Below are 22,861 nucleotides of genomic sequence, written 5' to 3'. Positions count from 1 at the left end.
GGGTGAGAGGGGAGGGGAGGGGGGTGAGAGGGAGGGAGGGGTTGAGAGAGAGGGAGAGGGTGAGAGGGAGGGAGGGGAGGGGGGTGAGAGGGAGGGGGGGTGAGAGGGAGGGAGGGGAGGGGTGTGAGAGGGAGGGTGAGAGGGAGGGAGGGGAGGGGGGTGAGGGGAGTGGGGAGCAAGGGGGTGGTGGGGGAGGGGGTGCGAGGGGTGGGGGGAGGGAGGGGCTAAGAGGGAGGGAGGGGATGGGGGGGTGAGAGGGAGGGAGTGGAGGGGGGAGAGAGGGAGAGGGCAGGGGGAGAGGGAAGGGAGGGGGGAGAGGGTAGGGGAAGGGGAGGGGAGGAGGGGTGAGAGATGGAGGGAGAGAGGGGAGAGGGAAGGAGGGGAAGGGAGGGGTGAGATGGAGAGAGAGTGAGAGGGAGGGAGAGTGGGTGGTAGGCAGAGTGGGAGGGAGGAAGGGAGGGAGGGAGGGTAAGAGGGAGGGAGGGGTTGGGAGGGTGAGAGGGGAGGGGGAGGGAGGGTGAGTGGGAGGGAGCAAGAGGGAGGGTGAGAGGGAGGGAGCGAGAGGGAGGGTGAGTGGGAGGGAGCGAGAGGGAAGGTGAGACGGAGGGAGCGGGAGGGAGGGTGAGTGGGAGGGAGGGTGAGTGGGAGGGAGGGGGAGAGAGGGTGAGACGGAGGAAGGGGAGGGAGGGTGAGTGGGAGGGACGGTGAGAGTGAGGGAGGGAGAGGGGTGGGGGGGGAGGTGATGAGAGGGAGGGAGGGGGTGACAGGGTGTGGGTCTTGAGTCATAGGGGTCTACAGCACAGAAAAATGCCCTTCGGCCCATCGAGTCTGTGCCGGTCAAACAAGTACCTAACTATTCTAATCCCATTTTCCAGCACTAAGCCCATAGTCTTGTATGCCATGGCATTGCAAGTGTTGAGGGTTTCTGCTCTACCACCCTTTCAGGCAGTGAGTTCCAGATTCCCACCACCCTCTGGGTGAAAAAATTCTTCCTCACATCCCCTCTAAACCTCCTGCCCGTTACCTTAAATCTATGTCCCCTGGTTATTGATCCCTTCACCGAGTGGAAAAGTTACCCCCTCTCTACCCTCTCTATGCCCCTCATAATTTTATACACCTCAATCACGTCCCCCCTCAATCTCCTCCGCTCCAGGGAAAATAACCCCAGTCTATTCAATCTCTCCTCATAACTAAAACTCTCCAGCCCAGGCAACATCCTGGTAAATCTCCTCTGCACACTCTCTGGTACAATCAGGTATTCCAGAACTACACACAATACTCTAGCTGTAGCCTAACCAGCGTTTTATACAGTTCCAGCATAACCTCCCTGCTCTTTTAATCTATGCCTCAGCTAGTAAAGGCAAGTATCCCATATACCTTCTTAACCACCTTATCTACCTGTCCCACTACCTTAAGGGACCTGTGGAAATGCACACCAAGGTCCCTATGATCCTCGGTACTTCACAGGGTCCTACCATTCATCATGTATTCCTGTGTCTTGTTTGTCCTGTCCAAGTGCATCACCTCTCACTTATCCGGATTAAATTCCATTTGCCACTGATCAGCCCATCTGACCAGCCCGTCTAAATCCTCCTGTAATCTAAGGCATTCCTCCTATTTACCACCCCACCAATTTTCATGTCATCTGCGAACTTAACTGATCAACCCTCCTACATTCAAGTCTAAATCGTTTATATATACCACAAACAGCAAGGGATCCAACACCGATTCCTGTGCAACCCCACTGGACACAGGCATCCAATCACAAACACACCCCTCACCAATCACCCTCGGCTTCCTGCCACTCAGCCAATTCTGGATCCAATTTGCCAAATTGCCTTGGACCCCATGGGCTCCTGCCTTTGTTATCAGTCTCCCATGCGGGACCTTATCAAAAGCCTTCCTGAAGTCCAAGTAGACTACATCAAATGCATCACCCTCATCTACACACCTGGTCACCTCTTCGAAAAATTCAATCAAATTGGTCAGACATGACCTCCCCTTAACAAAACCATGCTGACTGTCCTTGATTAATACTGCAGATACTGGAAATCTGAAACAAACACAAAAATAAAAATAGTTGGAAAAACTCAGCAGGTCTGACAGCATCTGAGGAGAGGAAGACAGAGTTAATGTTTCGAGTCCGTATGACTCTTCATCAGAACTAAAGAAAAATAGAAATGAGGTGAAATATAAGCTGTTAGAGGAGGGGTGGGACAGGTGGAGCTGGATAGAGGGCCAGTGATAGGTGGAGGCAAAGAAGAGATTGCCAAAGATGTCATAGACAAAATTAATCCCTACCTCTCCAAGTGTGGATTTAATTCTGACCTTCAGAATTGCTTCCAATAGTTTCTCCACCACTGAGGTTAGACTGACTGGCCTGTAATCCCCTGGTTTATCACTTCCTCACTTCTTGAATAACGGTACCACATTGGCTGTCCTCCAGTCCTCTGGCACCTCTCCTAAGGCCAGAGAGGTATTGAAAATTATTGCCAGTGCCCCTGCTATCTCCTCCCTTGCTGTCCAAAATGCTTTATCTGCTCCGTTGCTATGTTGTCAAGACCAATTGCTTTCCCGTGTTTTAGACTAGATATACCAGTTTCCAGCTCTTCCATGGTGTGTGGTCCAGTGAAGCCAGGGTCATCACTGTACTTCTTCCTATCTAGTTGTGCTCTTGGTTGTTTCTTGTTGATTTTTCCATTTAGGAGCAACAGGTGTGCAACTTGGTTAGCAGACACATTTGGATGTTGGGCAGCTTTCTTGGGATCACCCCCAAGTTTGCATATGAGAGACCATGCCTTCTTGCTGTTTTTTGTAAGATCTGTTGTCTCTATCAAGGTGTCCCAGGTGTTCTGACGCTCGAGAGATACCTAACATCACCCTCTCTCCAGTAGATATTGTTTCCTCTGAGAAGGGGTCAGATTCAAGCATTGAGACATACTCCCAGTAGAGTTCAGCATTCGCCTTGGTGAGACCAGAGATGTGGTGTGCTCTACAACCTTAGGGGATCTTCCTTCTGGCTGTTTTCTGGACAGTTTTTGCAAACACGTTGTAGTGCTCAGGTAATGGTTTAACGCATTTAACCTTACGGTCAAGTGCTCGTATGAACCTGTTCCAATCGGCCTTCTTGAAGCTGAAGTGCCTTTTGAATGGTACGACGGTTGGTAACACTGCTACATTTACCTGGATACCAATAGGACGGTGTTGTGTCTGTGGTATTGGGTCTGTGACAAGCTTCTTGCAGAGGCCAGCGATGTCGTTGCTGACAATGGCAAGATCTGGGTTATAACTACATTTCCAGCAGGCACTGTGGAAGGAGGCTGGCAAATTAGGATCGTGGATGAGACTAAGCTGGTTAGCGTCCATCCATTCTTTGACTGCTTCTCTGTCTTTGTTAGACTCGTTGTACCCACATTGGGTATTGTGGCTATTAAAGTCTCCAATGATGATCTGTGGTTTACTGTGCAGGTTGGGTACAGGGTTAGAGAAGCTGAAATCTATGCCAGGTGGCTTGTACGCTGAGGTCACTACTACTTTGCTCAGCTCTACAGTTAGAATTTCGATGTTGTCCTCCTCTGTTTTAGAAGTGGTTCCTACAACTGAACCAGCTCTAACAAATACAGCACTGCCATATTGTCGATGAGGTCCTTCAATAACCGGGAACATTCCTGGTATCTTTGGGTGGTTGTTCTCACTTCCTCTGTGCGTCTCCTGCAGGGAGAGGACATCACACTGCAACTCATTGCATAATGTAGCGAGGATGTTTTGTTTAGCTACAGAGAACCCTTCAATGTTAGCAGACATAACAGTCAATGCTGGTCTTGAAAAAGACCCGTGTTTCTGACATCGGCGGATTCCGTCTTCAGGCATGATGTTGGTACTTGATCAAATCAGCAGTACGAAAATGTTATACATACTACTTGCTGTGCGTGGTGATGGTAGAATTGGTTGAAACAGGACCACGACATGAATGCTTCTACCTTGGCCCCTGCAATGTCTATCGCTAGAGGAACCCTGCATTGTTGGAGACCTTGCCGAATTCAACAAGGCGTAAAAACATGTCCAGTGCTGGCTGGGCCATGTTTAGGCTGTCCGTGGACACGATAAGAAGATCTCCTCCCTTGCCTCACTCAACAGCTTGGGATACATTTCATCCGGGCCTGAAGATTTATCTACTTTTAAGCCTTCCGGACCATTTAAAACCTCCTCCCTTTCTATGCAAATTTCTTTACATTCCATACCCATATCGTCACTTTTTGAAGCTTCTCCACACTCGCACTGGTTCCGATCTCTCCGCTGCTCTCTCGCGCCGTCTTGTGATGGCACTTTTGTTATTTTCAACAAGAACCGACTGCAAGGCGCTCTTCCCAGACTGCTTCACCGCAATGCTGACTGCATGACGTTCTTCCCAGGCTGCTTGACCACGATGCTGACTGCAGGATGCTCTTCCCAGGCTGCTTCATTGCGATGCTGACTGCAGGACACTCTTCCCAGACTGCTTCACCGCAATGCTGACTGCAGGACACTCTTCCCAGACTGCTTCACCGCAATGCTGACTGCAGGACACTCTTCCCAGACTGCTTCACTGCAATGCTGACTGCATGACATTCTTCCCAGGCTGCTTGACCACGATGCTGACTGCAGGACGCTCTTCCCAGGCTGCTTCACCACAATGCTGACTGCAGGACGCTCTTCCCAGGCTACTTCACTGTGATGCTGACTGCAGGACGCTCTTCCCAGGCTACTTCACTGCGATGCTGACTGTGGGACGCTCTTCACAGGCTGCTTCATCGCGATGCTGACTCAAGGATGCTATTCCCAGGCTGCTTCACCACAATGCTAACTGCAGGATGCTCTTCCCAAGCTGTTTCACCCCAATGCTTACTGCAGGACACTCTTCCCAGACTGCTTCACCGCTATGTTGACTGCAGGACACTCTTCCCAGACAGCTTCACCGCGATGCTGATTGCAGGACGCTCTTCCCAGACTGCTTCACCACGATGCTGATTCCAGGACGCTCATCCCAGACTGCTTCAGCGCAACGCTGACTGCAGGACACTCTTCCCAGACCGCTTCACCACGATGCTGACTACAGGATACTCTTCCCAAGCTGCTTCACCATGATGCTGACTGCAGGATGCTCTTCCCAGACTGCTTCACTGCGATGCTGACTCCAGTACGCTCTTCCCAGACTGCTTCACTGAGATGCTGACTAAAAGACACTCTTCCCAGGCTGCTTCACCACGATGCTGACTGCAGGACACTCTTCCCAGGCTGCTTCACCGGGATGCTGACTGTGGGACGCTCTTCCCAGGCTGCTTCACCACGATGCTGACTGCAGGACACTCTTCCCAGACTGCTTCACCACGATGCTGACTGCAGGACGCTCTTCCCAGGCTGCTTCACAGCGATAAAAACAAAAAACTGCGGATGCTGGAAATCCAACACAAAAACAGAATTACCTGGAAAAACTCAGCAGGTTTGGCAGCATCGGCGGAGAAGAAAAGAGTTGACTTTTCGAGTCCTCATGACCCTTCAACAGAACCTTTCTGTTGAAGGGTCATGATGACTCGAAACGTCAACTCTTTTCTTCTCCGCCGATGCTGCCAAACCTGCTGAGTTTTTCCAGGTAATTCTGTTTTTGCTTCACAGCGATGTGGTTGGGTGGGGGTAGCGGGGTGATCGGGCCGGGGGCGGGGGGGGTGGGGGGTGTGGTGAATGGGGGTTGGCAGTGTGTGCTCGGGGGTGGCGGAGCATGGTCGGGGGCTGGGTGTGGTCGGGCGGGGGGGTGCGGTCGGTGGCGGGGTGTGGTCGGGGTTGGCAGGGAGGGTGGTGGGGTTTGGTCAGAGGATGGGGTAGTTGGTGGCCGGGTGGTCATGGCTGGTGGGGCATGAGAGCTGCTCTCGGTGCATGGTATGACTTTAATAGCACTAGGGTGGGTGAGTGACACTGAGAGGAACAGCAGCAGCTGCAGGAAGAGAAGCTAAAACAGGACTGTAACCAAAGAAAGCCAGACAGTGCCACCTGGCTGTTATCAAGGAGACTTGTTTCAAACCTGAAGCCTATCCCATATCATAAAGGAACACATTTCATGTCAGAGGATGTTACATTCCCTCTCCCTTATCTTATGTGCATTCGGCATTTTCAATAATATTAGAAAACAGAATATTACTCACCATATTTGAACAAAATCAACACTACCCCATAGCTATGAGACTGAAGAAGCTGGGTTTGTTCTCAACAGAGCAGAGTTTTAAGGGGAGATTAAAAAATCATGACCATTTTTGATTGAGTAAATAAGGAGAGTGTTTCCAGTGGCAGAAGGGTCGATTGCCAGGGGTGAGAGTGACTGTCCTTAACATCAAGACTACACTTGGCCGAGTGTGGCATCAAGGAGCCCTGACAAAATTGACGTCATTGGGAATCAGGGGGAAAACTCATTACTGTTTCCTAACACAAAGGAAGATGGTTGTGGTTGTTGTAGGTCAATCATCTCAGCTCCAGGACATCACTGCAGGAGTTCCTCAGGTTAGTGTCCTAGACCCAACTATCTTCAGCTGCTTCATCAATGACCTTCCTTCCATCATAAGGTCAGAAGTGGGGATGTTCGCTGATGATTGCACAATGTTCAGCACCATTCGCGACTCCTCAGACGTTGAAGCAGTTCATGTTCAAAAGCAGCAAGACCTGGACAACATCAAGGCTTGGGCTGACAAGTGGCAAGTAACATTCGTGCCACACAAGTGTCAGGCAATGACCATCTCCAACAAGAGAGAACCTCACCATCTTCTCTTGACATTTGACAGCATTACTATCACTGAATGCCCAACCATCAAAATCCTGGGTGTTATAATTGACCAGAAACTAATCTGGACTAGCCATATAAATACTGTAGCTCCAAGAGCAGGTCAGAGGCTAGGAATTCTGTGGTGGGTAACTAACCTCCTGACTCCCCAAAGCCTTTCCACCATCTATAACGCACAATTCCACCCACTTAAACATTCACCCTCTCCACCACCAGCACACAATGGCAGCAGTGTGTGTGCTTTATACAAGATGCTCTGCAGCAACTCACCAAGGCTCCTTCGACAGCACCATCCAAACACATGACCACTACCATCTAGAAGGACAAGGACAGCAGATAGATGGCAACACCATCACCTGGAAGCTCCCCCCCAAGTTACACACCACCCTGACTTGGAAATATATCGGCCGTTCCTTCACTGTCACTGGGTCAAAAATCTGGAACTCCCTCCCTAACAACCTACACCACATGGACTGCAGCAGTATATGCAGGCAGCTCAGCACCACCATCTCGAGGGCAATTAGGGAGGGTCAAAAAAATGCTGACTTGCCAATGACGCCTGCATCCCATAAAAGAATGAAAAAAAAATACCAGGAAGATGGTTTGGGTGGACATGATATTGGAAGGTGAGATTAGAAATGATATAACTACATTTAAAATAAAGAGAGCAGGAATATTAAATAAAATAATCAAAGAGGATAAAACCCCTTGTCCCAAAGGATAGATCCATGCGTTTTAAAAGAATCTAGAGAAGAGATAGCAAAGTCACTATTACAGAGCAAGAAAGCTATGGCATAGTGCTGGAGGACTGGCAGATAGCTAACTTTATATTTAAGGAGGGATACAGAGCATGATCTGGGAACCATAGAGCAGTCAGCTTATCCCTAAAGTAAAAAAAAGATTAAAAGCAGAAATATAATAACGCATAGTCAAAATGGATTCCAAAAGGGAAAGTCTTACTTAACCACCGTCACTGAATTCTTTGAAGAGGTAACAGAGAGAATAGACAAGGGTAATGTATTCGACATAATTTAGTTAAGTTTCCAAAAGGTTTTCTATAAGGTTTTTAAATTGTTCCAATTGAAAACTCAGATTGGTAAGATTTTTGTTAACCGAGATATAAGGAATGTGGGGCAAAGGTGGGTATACCAAATTAGTTTGCAGATCAGGCATGGTTTCATTGAATGGTGGAATAGGTTTGAAGGACTAAATGGCTTCTTCTTTTCCTAGCTGGCACATGATAAGACTAATGAACAAGGTCAGAGCATGTGGAGTTGGGACAAGTAGCAGAATAGATAGCTGGTTGGTTGCAGAGGAGCAAGGAGAATAGGGGTAAAGGGTAGCTATTCAGAGTGAGAGATGGTACAAACTAGACTCCCACAAGAATCATTGCTGTTTACAACATATAGTACTGATTTAAACTTTGGAATCAAAAACACCATTTCTAAATGTGTGGATGACACCACATCAGGAGAGACAATGCTGAGGAGGACTGTAACAAATTACAAAGCATTAATAAACTTGCAGAATTGGCATATAATTGGTAAATGAATTTCAACTCAGCTAAGTGTGAATGAAGTCTTACATTGTAGTAGGTAAAATACATTACTTGGAAAATAAGAATTTAAATGGAGTACAAGAGGAAAGGGATCAAGGAGTACAAATACACAAATATAAAAGATTCATCAGAACCAAGTCATATTCGATTCAAAACAATAACTGTTTCTCTAGCCACAGATGCTACCAGACCTGCTGAGTGTTTCCAGCACTTCGTGTTTGTTTGAGATCGCCAACATTTGCGGTATTTTTGCTTTTATGATACCAGAAATGTAAGGTTATACCTATCAGGAAGGGATGAACAAGAGAAGTCTGAGGTATGACCTGAAAGAGACCTTTAAAATTATGAAATGTTTTTATAGAGTAGACACAGAGTCCACTTCCATGCGAGACCAAAACTAGGTATCATAAATATAAGACAGTCACTAATAAATCGAATAAAGAATTCAGGAGAAACATCTTTACCCAAAGTGGGGAGAATGTGGAACTCTCTCCCACAGGGAGTAGTTGGGTGGGTGGGGGGGCGGTGGTGGTGGTGCTGAATAAACACATTGGAGAAAAGAATAGAAGGATACAGTGATAGGGTGAGATGAAGCTGGGTGAGAGAAGGCTGGCGTCGATCATAATCACCAGCCTAGATCGGTCGGACCAAATGGCCTGTTTCTGCTGTGTAATTTCTGAGAGAGTGGGTGAGCAGAACTCAATCCCAGAGGTGAGCAGCTTGAGATGGGGGCTTCCCAATGCTGACCACTGCCCTTGAGGTTAACATAAAGACAGAGCGCCTCAAGACATCATAGCTCAATGAGCAAAAAAAAATAATTGAATTTCGAGCCTCTTGAAGTTGCCAATCGTTGACCTAAGGCCATCACGCAGAGACTTACCTGACAGTATCAGAGCTCCGGACGCCCCGGACCCTTCCCGACGCCTTTTGCTCCGCGGCCACTCCCGGAAGTGAGGGAATGTCAGTGGGGACGGACCGGAAGTGTCCATCAGCCACTTCCGTCTGCTACTGAAAGGCGGCCTCAGGAAGGACCATGGGGGTGAGAGAGACACAGACAGACATGGGGGGGGGTGTGGGAGTGAGAGAGACACAGACAGACGTGGGGGTGAGAGAGAGACACAGACAGACATGGGGGGTGTGGGGGTGAGAGAGACACAGACAGACATGGGGGGTGTGGGGGTGAGAGAGAGACACAGACAGACATGGGGGGTGTGGGGGTGAGAGAGAGACACAGACAGACATGGGGGGTGTGGGGGTGAGAGAGACACAGACAGACATGGGGGGTGTGGGGGTGAGAGAGAGACACAGACAGACATGGGGGGTGTGGGGGTGAAAGAGAGACACAGACAGACATGGGGGGTGTGGGGGTGAGAGAGACACAGACAGACATGGGGGGTGTAGGGGTGAGAGAGACACAGACAGACATGGGAGAGTGGGGGTGAGAGAGGGACACAGACAGACATGGGGGGTGTGGGGGTGAGAGAGACACAGACAGACATGGGAGAGTGGGGGTGAGAGACACAGACAGACATGGGAGAGTGGGGGTGAGAGAGACACAGACAGACATGGGAGAGTGGGGGTGAGAGAGAGACACAGACAGACATGGGAGAGTGGGGGTGAGAGAGACACAGACAGACATGGGAGAGTGGGGGTGAGAGAGAGACGCAGACAGACATGGGAGAGTGGGGGTGAGAGAGAGACACAGACAGACATGGGGGGTGTGGGGGTGAGAGAGAGACACAGACATGGGGGTTGTGGGGGTGAGAGAGAGACACAGACAGACATGGGGGGTGTGGGGGTGAGAGAGAGACACAGACAGACATGGGGGGTGTGGGGGTGAGAGAGAGACACAGACAGACATGGGGGGTGTGGGGGTGAGAGAGAGACACAGACAGACATGGGGGGTGTGGGGGTGAGAGAGAGACACAGACAGACATGGGGGGTGTGGGGGTGAGAGAGAGACACAGACAGACATGGGGGGTGTGGGGGTGAGAGAGAGATGCAGACGGACATGGGGGGTGTGGGGGTGAGAGAGAGACACAGACGGACATGGGGGGTGTGGTGGTGAGAGAGACACAGACAGACATGGAGAGTGTGGGGGTGAGAAAGAGACACAGACAGACATGGGGGGTGTGGGGGTGAGAGAGAGACACAGACAGACATGGGAGAGTGGGGGTGAGAGAGAGACACAGACAGACATGGGGGGTGTGGGGGTGAGAGAGACACAGACAGACATGGGGGTGTGGGGGTGAGAGAGAGACACAGACAGACATGGGGGGTGTGGGGGTGAGAGAGAGACACAGACAGACATGGGGGGTGTGGGGGTGAGAGAGAGACACAGACAGACATGGGGGGTGTGGGGGTGAGAGAGAGACACAGACAGACATGGGGGGTGTGGGGGTGAGAGAGAGACACAGACAGACATGGGGGGTGTGGGGGTGAGAGAGAGACACAGACAGACATGGGGGGTGTGGGGGTGAGAGAGAGACACAGACAGACATGGGGGGTGTGGGGGTGAGAGAGAGACACAGACAGACATGGGGGGTGTGGGGTTGAGAGAGAGACACAGACAGACATGGGGGCTGTGGGGGTCAGAGAGAGACACAGACAGACATGGGGGGTGCGGGGGTGAGAGAGACACAGACATGGGGGGTGCAGGGGTGAGAGAGAGACACAGACAGATATGGGGGGTGCGGGGGTGAGAGAGAGACACAGACAGATATGGGGGGTGCAGGGGTGAGAGAGAGACACAGACAGACATGGGGGGTACGGGGGTGAGAGAGAGACACAGACAGACATTGGGGGTACGGGGGTGAGAGAGAGACACAGACAGACATGGGGGGTACGGGGGTGAGAGAGAGACACAGACAGACATGGGGGGTGTGGGGGTGAGCGAGAGACACAGACAGACATGGGAGAGTGGGGGTGCGAGAGAGACACAGACAGACGTGGGGGTGAGCGAGACACAGACAGGCATGGGGGTGAGCGAGACACAGACAGACATGGGGGTGAGAGAGACACAGACAGACATGGGGGTGAGAGAGACACAGACAGACATGGGGGTGAGAGAGACACAGACAGACATGGGGGTGAGAGAGACACAGACAGACATGGGGGTGAGAGAGACACAGACAGACATGGGGGTGAGAGAGACACAGACAGACATGGGGGTGAGAGAGACACAGACAGACATGGGGGTGAGAGAGACACAGACAGACATGGGGGTGAGAGAGACACAGACAGACATGGGGGTGAGAGAGAGACACACAGACATGGGGGTGAGAGAGAGACACACAGACATGGGGGTGAGGGAGAGACACAGACATGGGGGTGAGAGAGAGACACAGACAGGTGTGGGGGTGAGAGAGAGAGGCACAGTCAGACATGGGGGTGAGAGAGAGGCACAGTCAGACATGGGGGTGAGAGAGAGAGGCACAGTCAGACATGGGGGTGAGAGAGAGAGGCACAGACAGACAGGGGGGTGAGAGAGAGAGGCACAGACAAACATGGGGTGAGAGAGAGACACAGACAGACGTGGGGGTGAGAGAGAGACAGACAGACAGACGGGGTGAGAGAGAGAGACACAGACAGACGTGGGGGTGTGGGGGTGAGAGAGAGACACACAGACAACCATGGGGGTGAGAGAGAGACACACAGAAATGGGGGTGTGGGGGTGAGAGACACACTGACAGACATGGGGGTGAAAGAGAGACAGACAGACGTGGGGGTGAGAGAGAGAGACACAGACACATGGGGGTGAGAGAGACACAGACACAGGGGGTTGAGAGAGAGACACACAGACAGACATGGGGTTGTGGGGGTGAGAGACACACACAGACAGACATGGGGGTGAGAGAGACAGACACACAGACATGGGGGTGTGGGGGTTAGAGAGAGAGCAACACACAGACAGATATGGGGGGTGTGGGAGCGAGAAAGAGAGAGAGCCACAGACAGACATGGGGAATGTTGGAGCGAGAGAGAAAGACCCACAGACAGACATGGGGGGTGTGGGAGCGAGGGAGCGACACGGACAGACATGGGGGGTGTGGGAGCGAGAGAGAGACACGGACAGACATGGGGGGTGTGGCAGTGAGAGAGAGAGAGAGACACAGACAGACATGGGGGTGTGGGAGTAAGAGAGAGAGAGAGACACACAGACAGACATGGGGGGAGTGGGGGTGAGAGAGAGAGCCACAGACAGATATGGGAAGTGTGGGAGCGAGAGAGAAAGACACAAACAGACATGGTGGGTGTGGGAGTGAGAGAGAGACATGGACAGACATGGGGGGTGTGGGAGTGAGAGAGAGAGAGAGACACACAGACAGACATGGGGGGAGTGGGGGTGAGAGAGAGAGCCACAGACAGACATGGGAAGTGTGGGAGCGAGAGAGAAAGACACAAACAGACATGGTGGGTGTGGGAGTGAGAGAGAGACATGGACAGACATGGGGGGTGTGGGAGTGAGAGAGAGAGAGACACGGACAGACATGGGGAGTGTGGGAGCGAGAGAGAGAGACACAGATAGACGGGGGGGGTGTGGGAGCGAGAGAGAGACACGGACAGACATGGGGGGGTGTGGCAGCAAGATATGGGGAGGGGAGCGAGATATGGGGAGGGATGGGGAGGGGAGCGAGATATGGGGAGGGGAGCGAGATATGGGGAGGGGAGGGGAGCGAGATATGGGGAGGGGAGGGGAGCGAGATATGGGGAGGGGAGGGGAGCGAGATATGGGGAGGGGAGGGGAGCGAGATATGGGGAGGGGAGGGGAGCGAGATATGGGGAGGGGAGGGGAGCGAGATATGGGGAGGGGAGGGGAGCGAGATATGGGGAGGGGAGGGGAGCGAGATATGGGGAGGGGAGGGGAGCGAGATATGGGGAGGGGAGGGGAGCGAGATATGGGGAGGGGAGGGGAGCGAGATATGGGGAGGGGAGGGGAGCGAGATATGGGGAGGGGAGGGGAGCGAGATATGGGGAGGGGAGGGGAGCGAGATATGGGGAGGGGAGGGGAGCGAGATATGGGGAGGGGAGGGGAGCGAGATATGGGGAGGGGAGGGGAGCGAGATATGGGGAGGGGAGGGGAGCGAGATATGGGGAGGGGAGGGGAGCGAGATATGGGGAGGGGAGGGGAGCGAGATATGGGGAGGGGAGGGGAGCGAGATATGGGGAGGGGAGGGGAGCGAGATATGGGGAGGGGAGGGGAGCGAGATATGGGGAGGGGAGGGGAGCGAGATATGGGGAGGGGAGGGGAGCGAGATATGGGGAGGGGAGGGGAGCGAGATATGGGGAGGGGAGGGGAGCGAGAAATGGGGAGGGGAGGGGAACAAGATAAGGGGAGGGGAGGGGAACAAGATATGGGGAGGGGAGGGGAACAAGATATGGGGAGGGGAGCAAGATATGGGGAGTGGAGGGGAGCGAGATATGTGGAGGGGAGCGAGATATGGGGAGGGGAGGTGAACAAGATATGGGGAGGGGAGCAAGATATGGGGAGGGGAGCGAGATATGGGGAGTGGAGGGGAGCGAGATATGGGGAGTGGAGGGGAGCGAGATATGGGGAGTGGAGGGGAGCGAGATATGGGGAGGGGAGGGGGGAGGGAGATATGGGGAGGGGAGGGGAGCGAGATATGGGGAGGGGAGGGGAGCGAGATATGGGGAGGGGAGGGGAGCGAGATATGGGGAGGGGAGGGGAGCGAGATATGGGGAGGGGAGGGGAGCGAGATATGGGGAGGGGAGGGGAGCGAGATATGGGGAGGGGAGGGGAGCGAGATATGGGGAGGGGAGGGGAGCGAGATATGGGGAGGGGAGGGGAGCGAGATATGGGGAGGGGAGGGGAACAAGATATGGGGAGGGGAGCGAGAAATGGGGAGGGGAGGGGAACAAGATATGGGGAGGGGAGGGGAACAAGATATGGGGAGGGGAGGGGAACAAGATATGGGGAGGGGAGGGGAACAAGATATGGGGAGGGGAGCAAGATATGGGGAGTGGAGGGGAGCGAGATATGTGGAGGGGAGCGAGATATGGGGAGGGGAGGTGAACAAGATATGGGGAGGGGAGCAAGATATGGGGAGGGGAGCGAGATATGGGGAGTGGAGGGGAGCGAGATATGGGGAGTGGAGGGGAGCGAGATATGGGGAGTGGAAGGGAGCGAGATATGGGGAGGGGAGGGGGGAGGGAGATATGGGGAGGGGAGGGGGGAGGGAGATATGGGCAGGGGAGGGGGGAGGAAGATATGGGGAGGGGAGGGGGGAGCGAGATATGGGGAGGGGAGGGGGGGAGCGAGATATGGGGAGGGGAGGGGGAGCGAGATATGGGGAGGGGAGGGGGAGCGAGATATGGGGAGGGGAGGGGGAGCGAGATATGGGGAGGGGAGGGGGAGCGAGCGACATTTGGGGAGGGGAGGGGGAGCGAGCGACATTTGGGGAGGGGAGGGGGGAGCGAGCGAAATATGGGGAGGGGAGGGGGGAGCGTGCGAGATACGGGGAGGGGAGGGGGGAGCGTGCGAGATACGTGGAGGGGAGGGGGGAGCGTGCGAGATACGGGGAGGGGAGGGGGGAGCGTGCGAGATACGGGGATGGGAGGGGGGAGCGTGCGAGATACGGGGAGGGGAGGGGGGAGGCGAGATATGGGGATGGGGGGGGGGCGAGATACGGGGATGGGGGGGGGCGAGATACGGGGAAGGGAGTAGGTGGGGGGGCGAGATACGGGGAGGGGAGTAGGTGGGGGGGCGAGATACGGGGAGGGGAGTAGGTGGGGGGCGAGATACGGGGAGGGAGGTAGGTGGGGCGGGTGAGATACGGGGAGGGGAGTAGGTGGGGCGGGCGAGATACGGGGAGGGGAGTAGGTGGGGGGGCGAGATATGGGGAGGGGAAGGTTGGGGGGGCGAGATATGGGGAGGGGAGGGGGCAAGATATGAGGAGGAGAGGGTGGGGGGGCGGCGCGATATGGAGAGGGGAGCGTGGCGCGAGATATTGGGTGGAGAGGGTCGGGCGACATATGGGGAGGGGAGGGGAGAGGGGGCGAGATATGGGGAGGGCAATGGGGGCGAGCTCTGGGGAGGGGTGGGGAGGGGGGTGGCGAGATATGGGGAGGGGGGGTAAGATATGGGGAGGCGGCAAGATATGAGGAAGGGAGGGTGGGGATGGGGGCGAGATATTCAGGGGGAAGGGAGCGTGGCGCGGGGGGGGGCCCGTGAGATATGTGGAGGGAAGGGAGGGGTGGCGGGTGAGATATGGGAAGGGGGTGAGATATGGGGAGGAGGGGGGCGAGATATGGGGAGGCGCTAAGGGGGAGATATGCAGAGGAGCTGAGGGGTAGATATGGGAAGGGGCTGAGGGGATTTAATGGGGAGGGGCTGAGGGGGAGATATGCGGAGGAGCTGAAGGGTAGATATGGGAAGGGGCGGGCTTGGGCAAGAGTGAGGTGGGGGTGTGTGAGAGAGGTGGGGGTGTCTGTGAGAGGGAGATGGGTGTGTGAGAGAGAGTTGGGGTGGTCAGAGAAAGAGGGAGGGATGGGGCGGACAGAGAGAGAGAGACACGATGGGGGGTGGTCAGAGAGCAACATGGGTGAATGGGAGGGGCGAGTGAGAGACAGCGATGGATTGGGGGGCAGAGAGATAGAGACATGGGAGGGGGTGTGAGAGAGCGGGACACATGGGAGAGGGTGTGAGAGAGAGGGACACACATGGGAGGGGGTGTGAGAGAGGGGTCACATGGGAGGGGGTGTGAAGGGGGGGACACATGGGAGAGGGTGTGAGAGAGAGGGACACACATGGGAGGGGGTGTGAGAGAGGGGTCACATGGGAGGGGGTGTGAAGGGGGGGACACATGGGAGAGGGTGTGAGAGAGAGGGACACACATGGGAGGGGGTGTGAGAGAGGGGTCACATGGGAGGGGGTGTGAAGGGGGGGACACATGGGAGGGGGTGTGAGAGAGAGGGGGGACAAATGGGAGGAGGCGTGGGGGGGGACACATGGGAGGGGGCATGGGGGGGACACGGGAGAGGGTGTGAGAGAGGGTGTGGGACACATGGGAGGGGTGTGAGAGAGGGTGCGGGACAGGTGGGAGGGGGTGTGAGAGAGGGGGACACGTGGGAGGAGTGTGAGAGAGGGAGCGGGACACGGAGGAGGTGAGAGAGAGAGGGGGACACGTGGGAGGGGGTGAGAGAGGGGGGACACGTGGGAGGGGGTGAGAGAGAGGGGGGGACACATGGGGGGAGGTGAGAGAGCGGGGGGGACACGTGGGAGGAGGTGAGAGAGAGAGGGGGACACGTGGGAGGGGGTGAGAGAGAGAGGGAGGGGGACACGTGGGAGGAGGTGAGAGAGAGAGGGGGACACGTGGGAGGGGGTGTGAGAGAGAGGGGGACACGTGGGTGAAAGAGGGGAGGGGGACGTGGGAGGGGGTGAGACAGAGGGGGGACACGGAGGTGGTGTGAGAGAGAGGGGGACACGTGGGAGGAGTGTGAGAGAGAGAGGGGGACACGTGGGAGGTGGTGTGAGAGAGAGGGGGACACGTGGGAGGAGTGTGAGAGAGAGAGGGGGACACGTGGGAGGTGGTGTGAGAGAGAGGGGGACACGTGGGAGGAGTGTGAGAGAGAGAGGGGGACACGTGGGTGAAAGAGGGGAGGGGGACGTGGGAGGGGGTGAGACAGAGGGGGGACACGGAGGTGGTGTGAGAGAGAGGGGGACACGTGGGAGGGGGTGTGAGAGAGAGGGGGACACGTGGGAGGTGGTGTGAGAGAGAGGGGGACACGTGGGAGGAGTGTGAGAGAGAGAGGGGGACACGTGGGTGAAAGAGGGGAGGGGGACGTGGGAGGGGGTGAGACAGAGGGGGGACACGTGGGAGGTGGTATGAGAGAGAGGGGGACACGTGGGAGGTGGTGTGAGAGAGAGGGGGACACGTGGGAGGGGGTGTGAGAGAGAGAGGGACACGGAGGGGGTAAGAGGGAGAGGGGGACACGGAGGGGGTAAGAGAGAGAGGGGGACACGGTGGGGGGTGAGAGAGAGAGGGGGACACGTGGGAGGGGGTGAGAGAGGGAGGGGGACACGTGGGAGGGGGTGAGAGAGGGAGGGGGACACGTGGGAGGGGGTGAGAGAGGGAGGGGGACACGTGGGAGGGGGTGAGAGGGGGAGGGGGACACGTGGGAGGGGGTGAGAGAGAGGGGGACATGTGAGAGAGGGAGGGGGACACGTGGGAGGGGGTGAGAGAGGGAGGGGGACACGTGGGAGGGCGACACGTGGGAGGGGGTGAGAGAGGGAGGGGGACACGTGGGAGGGGGTGAGAGAGGGAGGGGGACACGTGGGAGGAGGTGAGAGAGAGAGGGGGACACGTGGGAGGAGGTGAGAGAGAGAGGGGGACACGTGGGAGGGGGTGAGAGAGAGGGGGACACGTGGCAGGGGGTGAGAGAGGGGGACATGTGGGAGGGGGTGAGAGAGAGAGGGGGACACGTGGGAGGGGGTGAGAGAGAGGGGGACACGTGGCAGGGGGTGAGAGAGGGGGACATGTGGGAGGGGGTGAGAGAGGGGAGACACGGAGGGGGTGAGAGAGAGGGGACACGGAGGGGGTGAGAGAGAGAGAGGGGGGACACGTGGGAGGGGGTGTGAGAGAGAGGGACACGTGGGAGGAGGTGAGAGAGAGAGGGGGACACGTGGGAGGAGGTGAGAGAGAGAGGGGGACACGTGGGAGGGGGTGAGAGAGAGAGGGGGACACGTGGGAGGAGTGTGAGAGAGAGAGGAGGGGACACGTGGGAGGGGGTGAGTGAGGGGGGGGGACACGTGGGAGGGGGTGAGTGAGGGGGGGGGACACATGGGAGGAGGTGAGAGAGAGAGGGGGACACGTGGGAGGAGGTGAGAGAGAGAGGGGGACACGTGGGAGGGGGTGAGTGAGGGGGGGGGACACGTGGGAGGGGGTGAGAGAGAGAGGGGGACACGTGGGAGGAGGTGAGAGAGAGAGGGGGACACGTGGGAGGAGGTGAGAGAGAGGGGGACACGTGGGAGGAAGTGAGAGAGAGAGGGGGACACGTGGGAGGAAATGAGAGAGAGAGGGGGACACGTGGGAGGAAATGAGAGAGAGAGGGGGCAGGTGGTAGGGGGTGAGAGAGGGGGGATACTTTGGAGGGGGTGAGAGAGGGAGGGGGACACGTGGGAGGGGGTGAGAGAGAGAGGGGGACATGTGGGAAGGGGTGAGAGAGAGAGGGAGAGGGGACACGTGGGAGGGGGTGAGAGAGGGGGGACACGTGGTAGGTGGTGTGAGAGTGGGGGGGACAGGTGGTAGGGGGTGAGAGAGGGGGACACGTGGGAGGAGGTGAGAGAGGGGAGACACGGAGGGGGTGAGAGAGAGAGGGGGACACGTGGGAGGGGGTGTGAGAGCGCGAGGGGGACAAGTGGGAGGAGGTGAGAGAGGGAGGGTGACACGTGGGAGGGGGTGAGAGAGGGAGTGGGACACGTGGGAGGAGTGAGAGAGAGAGGGGGACACGTGGGAGGAGGTGAGAGAGAGAGGGGAGACACGGAGGGGGTGAGAGAGAGAGAGGGACACGTGGGAGGGGGTGAGAGAGAGAGAGGGGGACACGTGGGAGGGCGTGAGAGAGGGAGGGGGACACGTGGGAGGGGGTGAGAGAGGGAGAGGGGGACACGTGGGAGGGCGTGAGAGAGAGAAGGGGACACGGAGGGGGTGAGAGAGAGAGGGGGACACGTGGGAGGGGGTGTGAGAGCGCGAGGGGGACAAGTGGGAGGAGGTGAGAGAGGGAGGGTGACACGTGGGAGGGGGTGAGAGAGGGAGCGGGACACGTGGGAGGAGTGAGAGAGAGGGGGGGACACGTGGGAAGAGGTGAGAGAGGGGAGACACGGAGGGGGTGAGAGAGAGAGAGGGACACGTGGGAGGGGGTGAGAGAGAGAGAGGGGGACACGTGGGAGGGGGTGAGAGAGGGAGGGGGACACGAGGGAGGGGGACACGTGGGAGGGGGTGAGAGAGGGAGGGGGACACGTGGGAGGGGGTGAGAGAGGGAGGGGGACACGTGGGAGGGGGTGAGAGAGGGAGGGGGACACGTGGGAGGGGGTGAGAGAGGGAGGGGGACACGTGGGAGGGGGTGAGAGAGGGAGGGGGACACGTGGGAGGGGGTGAGAGAGGGAGGGGGACACGTGGGAGGGGGTGAGAGAGGGAGGGGGACACGTGGGAGGGGGTGAGAGAGAGAGTGGGACACGTGGGAGGGCGACACGTGGGAGGGGGTGAGAGAGGGAGAGGGACACGTGGGAGGGGGTGAGAGAGGGAGAGGGACACGTGGGAGGGGGTGAGAGAGGGAGAGGGACACGTGGGAGGGGGTGAGAGAGGGAGGGGACACGTGGGAGGGGGTGAGAGTGGGAGGGGGACACGTGGGAGGGGGTGAGAGAGGGAGGGGGACACGTGGGAGGGGGTGAGAGAGGGAGGGGGACACGTGGGAGAAGGGCTTGTAGGAGATAGAGATGGGAGGGGGGGTTGTAGGAGATAGAGATGGGAGGGGGGGTTGTAGGAGATAGAGATGGGAGGGGGGGTTGTAGGAGATAGAGATGGGAGGGGGGGGGTTGAAGGAGATAGAAATGGGAGGGTGGGTGACAGAAGAATGCGGGGAAGGGGCAAGCGAGAGACACCAGAGAGGAGGTTGAGTGAGCGAGAGACATGGGGTGTAACAGAGAGATATGGAGAGGGGGGTGAGTGGGAGACATGGGGGGACAGTGACTGAGACGGGGTGACGAGACAGAGACATCGGGGGGAGAAAGAGACATGGAAGGAGGGATCTGAGGGGGAGACATGGGGGCGGGATCTGAGGGGCAGACATGGGGGCGGGATCGGAGGGGGAGACATGGGGACAGGATCGGAGGGGCAGACATGGGGACAGGATCGGAGGGGGAGACATGGGGGCGGGATCAGAGGGGGAGACATGGGGGCGGGATCGGAGGGGGAGACATGGGGGCGGGATCGGAGGGGGAGACATTGGGACAGGATCGGAGGGGCAGACATGGGGACGGGATCGGAGGGGGAGACATGGGGACGGGATCGGAGGGGGAGACATGGGGGCGGGATCGGAGGGGGAGACATGGGGGCGGGATCGGAGGGGGAGACATGGGGGCGGGATCGGAGGGGGAGACATGGGGGCGGGATCGGAGGGGGAGACATGGGGGCGGGATCGGAGGGGGCGACATGGGGGCGGGATCGGAGGGGGAGACATGGGGGCGGGATCGGAGGGGGAGACATGGGGGCGGGATCGGAGGGGCAGACATGGGGACGGGATCGGAGGGGGAGCCATGGGGGCGGGATCGGAGGGGGAGCCATGGGGGCGGGATCGGAGGGGGAGCCATGGGGGCGGGATCGGAGGGGGAGACATGGGGGCGGGATCGGAGGGGGAGACATGGGGGCGGGATCGGAGGGGGAGACATGGGGGCGGGATCGGAGGGGGAGGCATGGGGGCGGGATCGGAGGGGGAGGCATGGGGGCGGGATCGGAGGGGGAGACATGGGGGCGGGATCGGAGGGGGAGACATGGGGGCGAGATCGGAGGGGGAGACATGGGGGCGGGATCGGAGGGGGAGACATGGGGGCGGGATCGGAGGGGGAGACATGGGGGCGGGATCGGAGGGGGAGACATGGGGGCGGGATCGGAGGGGGAGGCATGGGGGCGGGATCGGAGGGGGAGGCATGGGGGCGGGATCGGAGGGGGAGACATGGGGGCGGGATCGGAGGGGGAGACATGGGGGCGGGATCGGAGGGGGAGACATGGGGGCGGGATCGGAGGGGGAGACATGGGGGCGGGATCGGAGGGGGAGACATGGGGGCGGGATCGGAGGGGGAGACATGGAAGGGGGGCTGAATGAAGACGTGGAAGGAGGGGGGGGCGAGAGGGAGACATGGGGGGTGAGGATCAGTGGGAGGATGGGTGAGAGAGAGGAATGGAGGGAGGGAGCAAGTGAGAGACACAGGCCTGGGGCGAGTGGGAGCATGATGGGTTTAGAGGGGAGGACCGGAAAGAGAGCGAGGGGGCAGACCTGGGGTCCGGAGAGGGGAGTGAAGGGGCAGAGTGGGGGGGAAACAGGACAGAGAGGGAGAGAGAAACGGGACAGAGAGGGAGGGGGATAAACCGGACAGAGAGGGAGGGGGGATTCTGGACGGAGAGGGAAAAGTGGTGGCGGGCTGGACAGGGAAGGGGTGATGATTCCACCCTGCCAAATGGCCGGTGAGGGAGATGAGGCTGAGAATTGTCAGCAGCATTGTGTATATTTATTCTCCAGAGAAAGTCGTCTAAAGCAAAGGAGAAGAAGCAGAAAAGACTGGAAGAGCGAGCAGCAATGGATGCCATCTGTGCAAAAGTGGAAACAGCAAACAAGGTAAAGGCTTTAGGGGATGTGATAAGGACCCGGTGATATGGGGGGGGGGGACCGGGCAGAGCGAGGGGTCTGGGGGTTGGGGCAGTGCGTAGCGAGGGGTCTGGGGGTTGGGGCAGTGCGTAGCGAGGGGTCTGGGGGTTGGGGCAGGGCGTAGCGAGGGGTCTGGGGGTTGGGGCAGTGCGTAGCGAGGGGTCTGGGGGTTGGGGCAGTGCGTAGCGAGGGGTCTGGGGGTTGAGGCAGTGCGTAGCGAGCGGTCTGGGGGTTGAGGCAGTGCGTAGCGAGGGGTCTGGGGGTTGAGGCAGTGCGTAGCGAGCGGTCTGGGGGTTGAGGCAGGGTGTAGCGAGGGGTCTGGGGGTTGGGGCAGGGTGTAGCGAGCGGTCTGGGGGTTGGGGCAGTGCGTAGCGAGCGGTCTGGGGGTTGAGGCAGGGTGTAGCGAGCGGTCTGGGGGTTGAGGCAGTGCGTAGCGAGCGGTCTGGGGGTTGAGGCAGTGCGTAGCGAGCGGTCTGGGGGTTGAGGCAGGGTGTAGCGAGGGGTCTGGGGGTTGGGAGAGGGTGTAGCGAGCGGTCTGGGGGTTGAGGCAGTGCGTAGCGAGCGGTCTGGGGGTTGAGGCAGGGTGTAGCGAGGGGTCTGGGGGTTGGGGCAGGGTGTAGCGAGCGGTCTGGGGGTTGAGGCAGTGCGTAGCGAGCGGTCTGGGGGTTGAGGCAGGGTGTAGCGAGGGGTCTGGGGGTTGGGGCAGGGTGTAGCGAGCGGTCTGGGGGTTGAGGCAGTGCGTAGCGAGCGGTCTGGGGGTTGGGGCAGTGCGTAGCGAGGGGTCTGGGGGTTGAGGCAGGGTGTAGCGAGGGGTCTGGGGGTTGGGGCAGTGCGTAGCGAGCGGTCTGGGGGTTGAGGCAGTGCGTAGCGAGGGGTCTGGGGGTTGGGGCAGGTTGTAGCGAGCGGTCTGGGGGTTGAGGCAGTGCGTAGCGAGCGGTCTGGGGGTTGAGGCAGGGTGTAGCGAGCGGTCTGGGGGTTGAGGCAGTGCGTAGCGAGCGGTCTGGGGGTTGAGGCAGGGTGTAGCGAGCGGTCTGGGGGTTGAGGCAGGGTGTAGCGAGCGGTCTGGGGGTTGAGGCAGGGTGTAGCGAGGGGTCTGGGGGTTGGGGCAGGGTGTAGCGAGC

General features: G+C 57.8%; 2 protein-coding genes across 6 annotated transcripts in view; one reads left to right on the top strand and one right to left on the bottom strand.

Annotated features, from left to right (window-relative positions):
- The window catches only part of rcor2 (REST corepressor 2), a 61,572-nt gene extending 52,215 nt beyond the window's left edge, over positions 1–9,357 (bottom strand). For 2 of the 3 annotated variants that reach the window (XM_041182008.1, XM_041182012.1), the window contains exon 1: positions 9,244–9,357. The gene's annotated coding sequence lies outside the window, so the exon portion shown is untranslated. Of the gene's footprint in view, positions 1–2,301; positions 2,916–9,243 lie in introns of those variants that run through there. The other variant, XM_041182010.1, reaches the window with a different exon arrangement.
- The window catches only part of naa40 (N-alpha-acetyltransferase 40, NatD catalytic subunit), a 106,438-nt gene continuing 92,912 nt past the window's right edge, over positions 9,336–22,861 (top strand). For all 3 annotated transcript variants that reach the window (XR_005942280.1, XR_005942279.1, XM_041182013.1), the window contains exons 1-2: positions 9,336–9,402; positions 21,615–21,710. Coding sequence is in view for 1 of the 3 variants with exons in the window: in XM_041182013.1 (XP_041037947.1) it covers positions 9,397–9,402; positions 21,615–21,710 (102 nt within the window). In the remaining 2 variants the exon portion in view is untranslated. The remainder of the gene's footprint in view (positions 9,403–21,614; positions 21,711–22,861) is intronic.

The sequence above is a fragment of the Carcharodon carcharias genome (genome assembly GCF_017639515.1).
Source record: "Carcharodon carcharias isolate sCarCar2 chromosome 37 unlocalized genomic scaffold, sCarCar2.pri SUPER_37_unloc_2, whole genome shotgun sequence".
NCBI lineage: Eukaryota > Metazoa > Chordata > Chondrichthyes > Lamniformes > Lamnidae > Carcharodon > Carcharodon carcharias.
The sequence above is the reverse complement of the archived record's forward strand: the minus strand, read 5'-3'. Positions and strand labels throughout refer to the sequence as shown.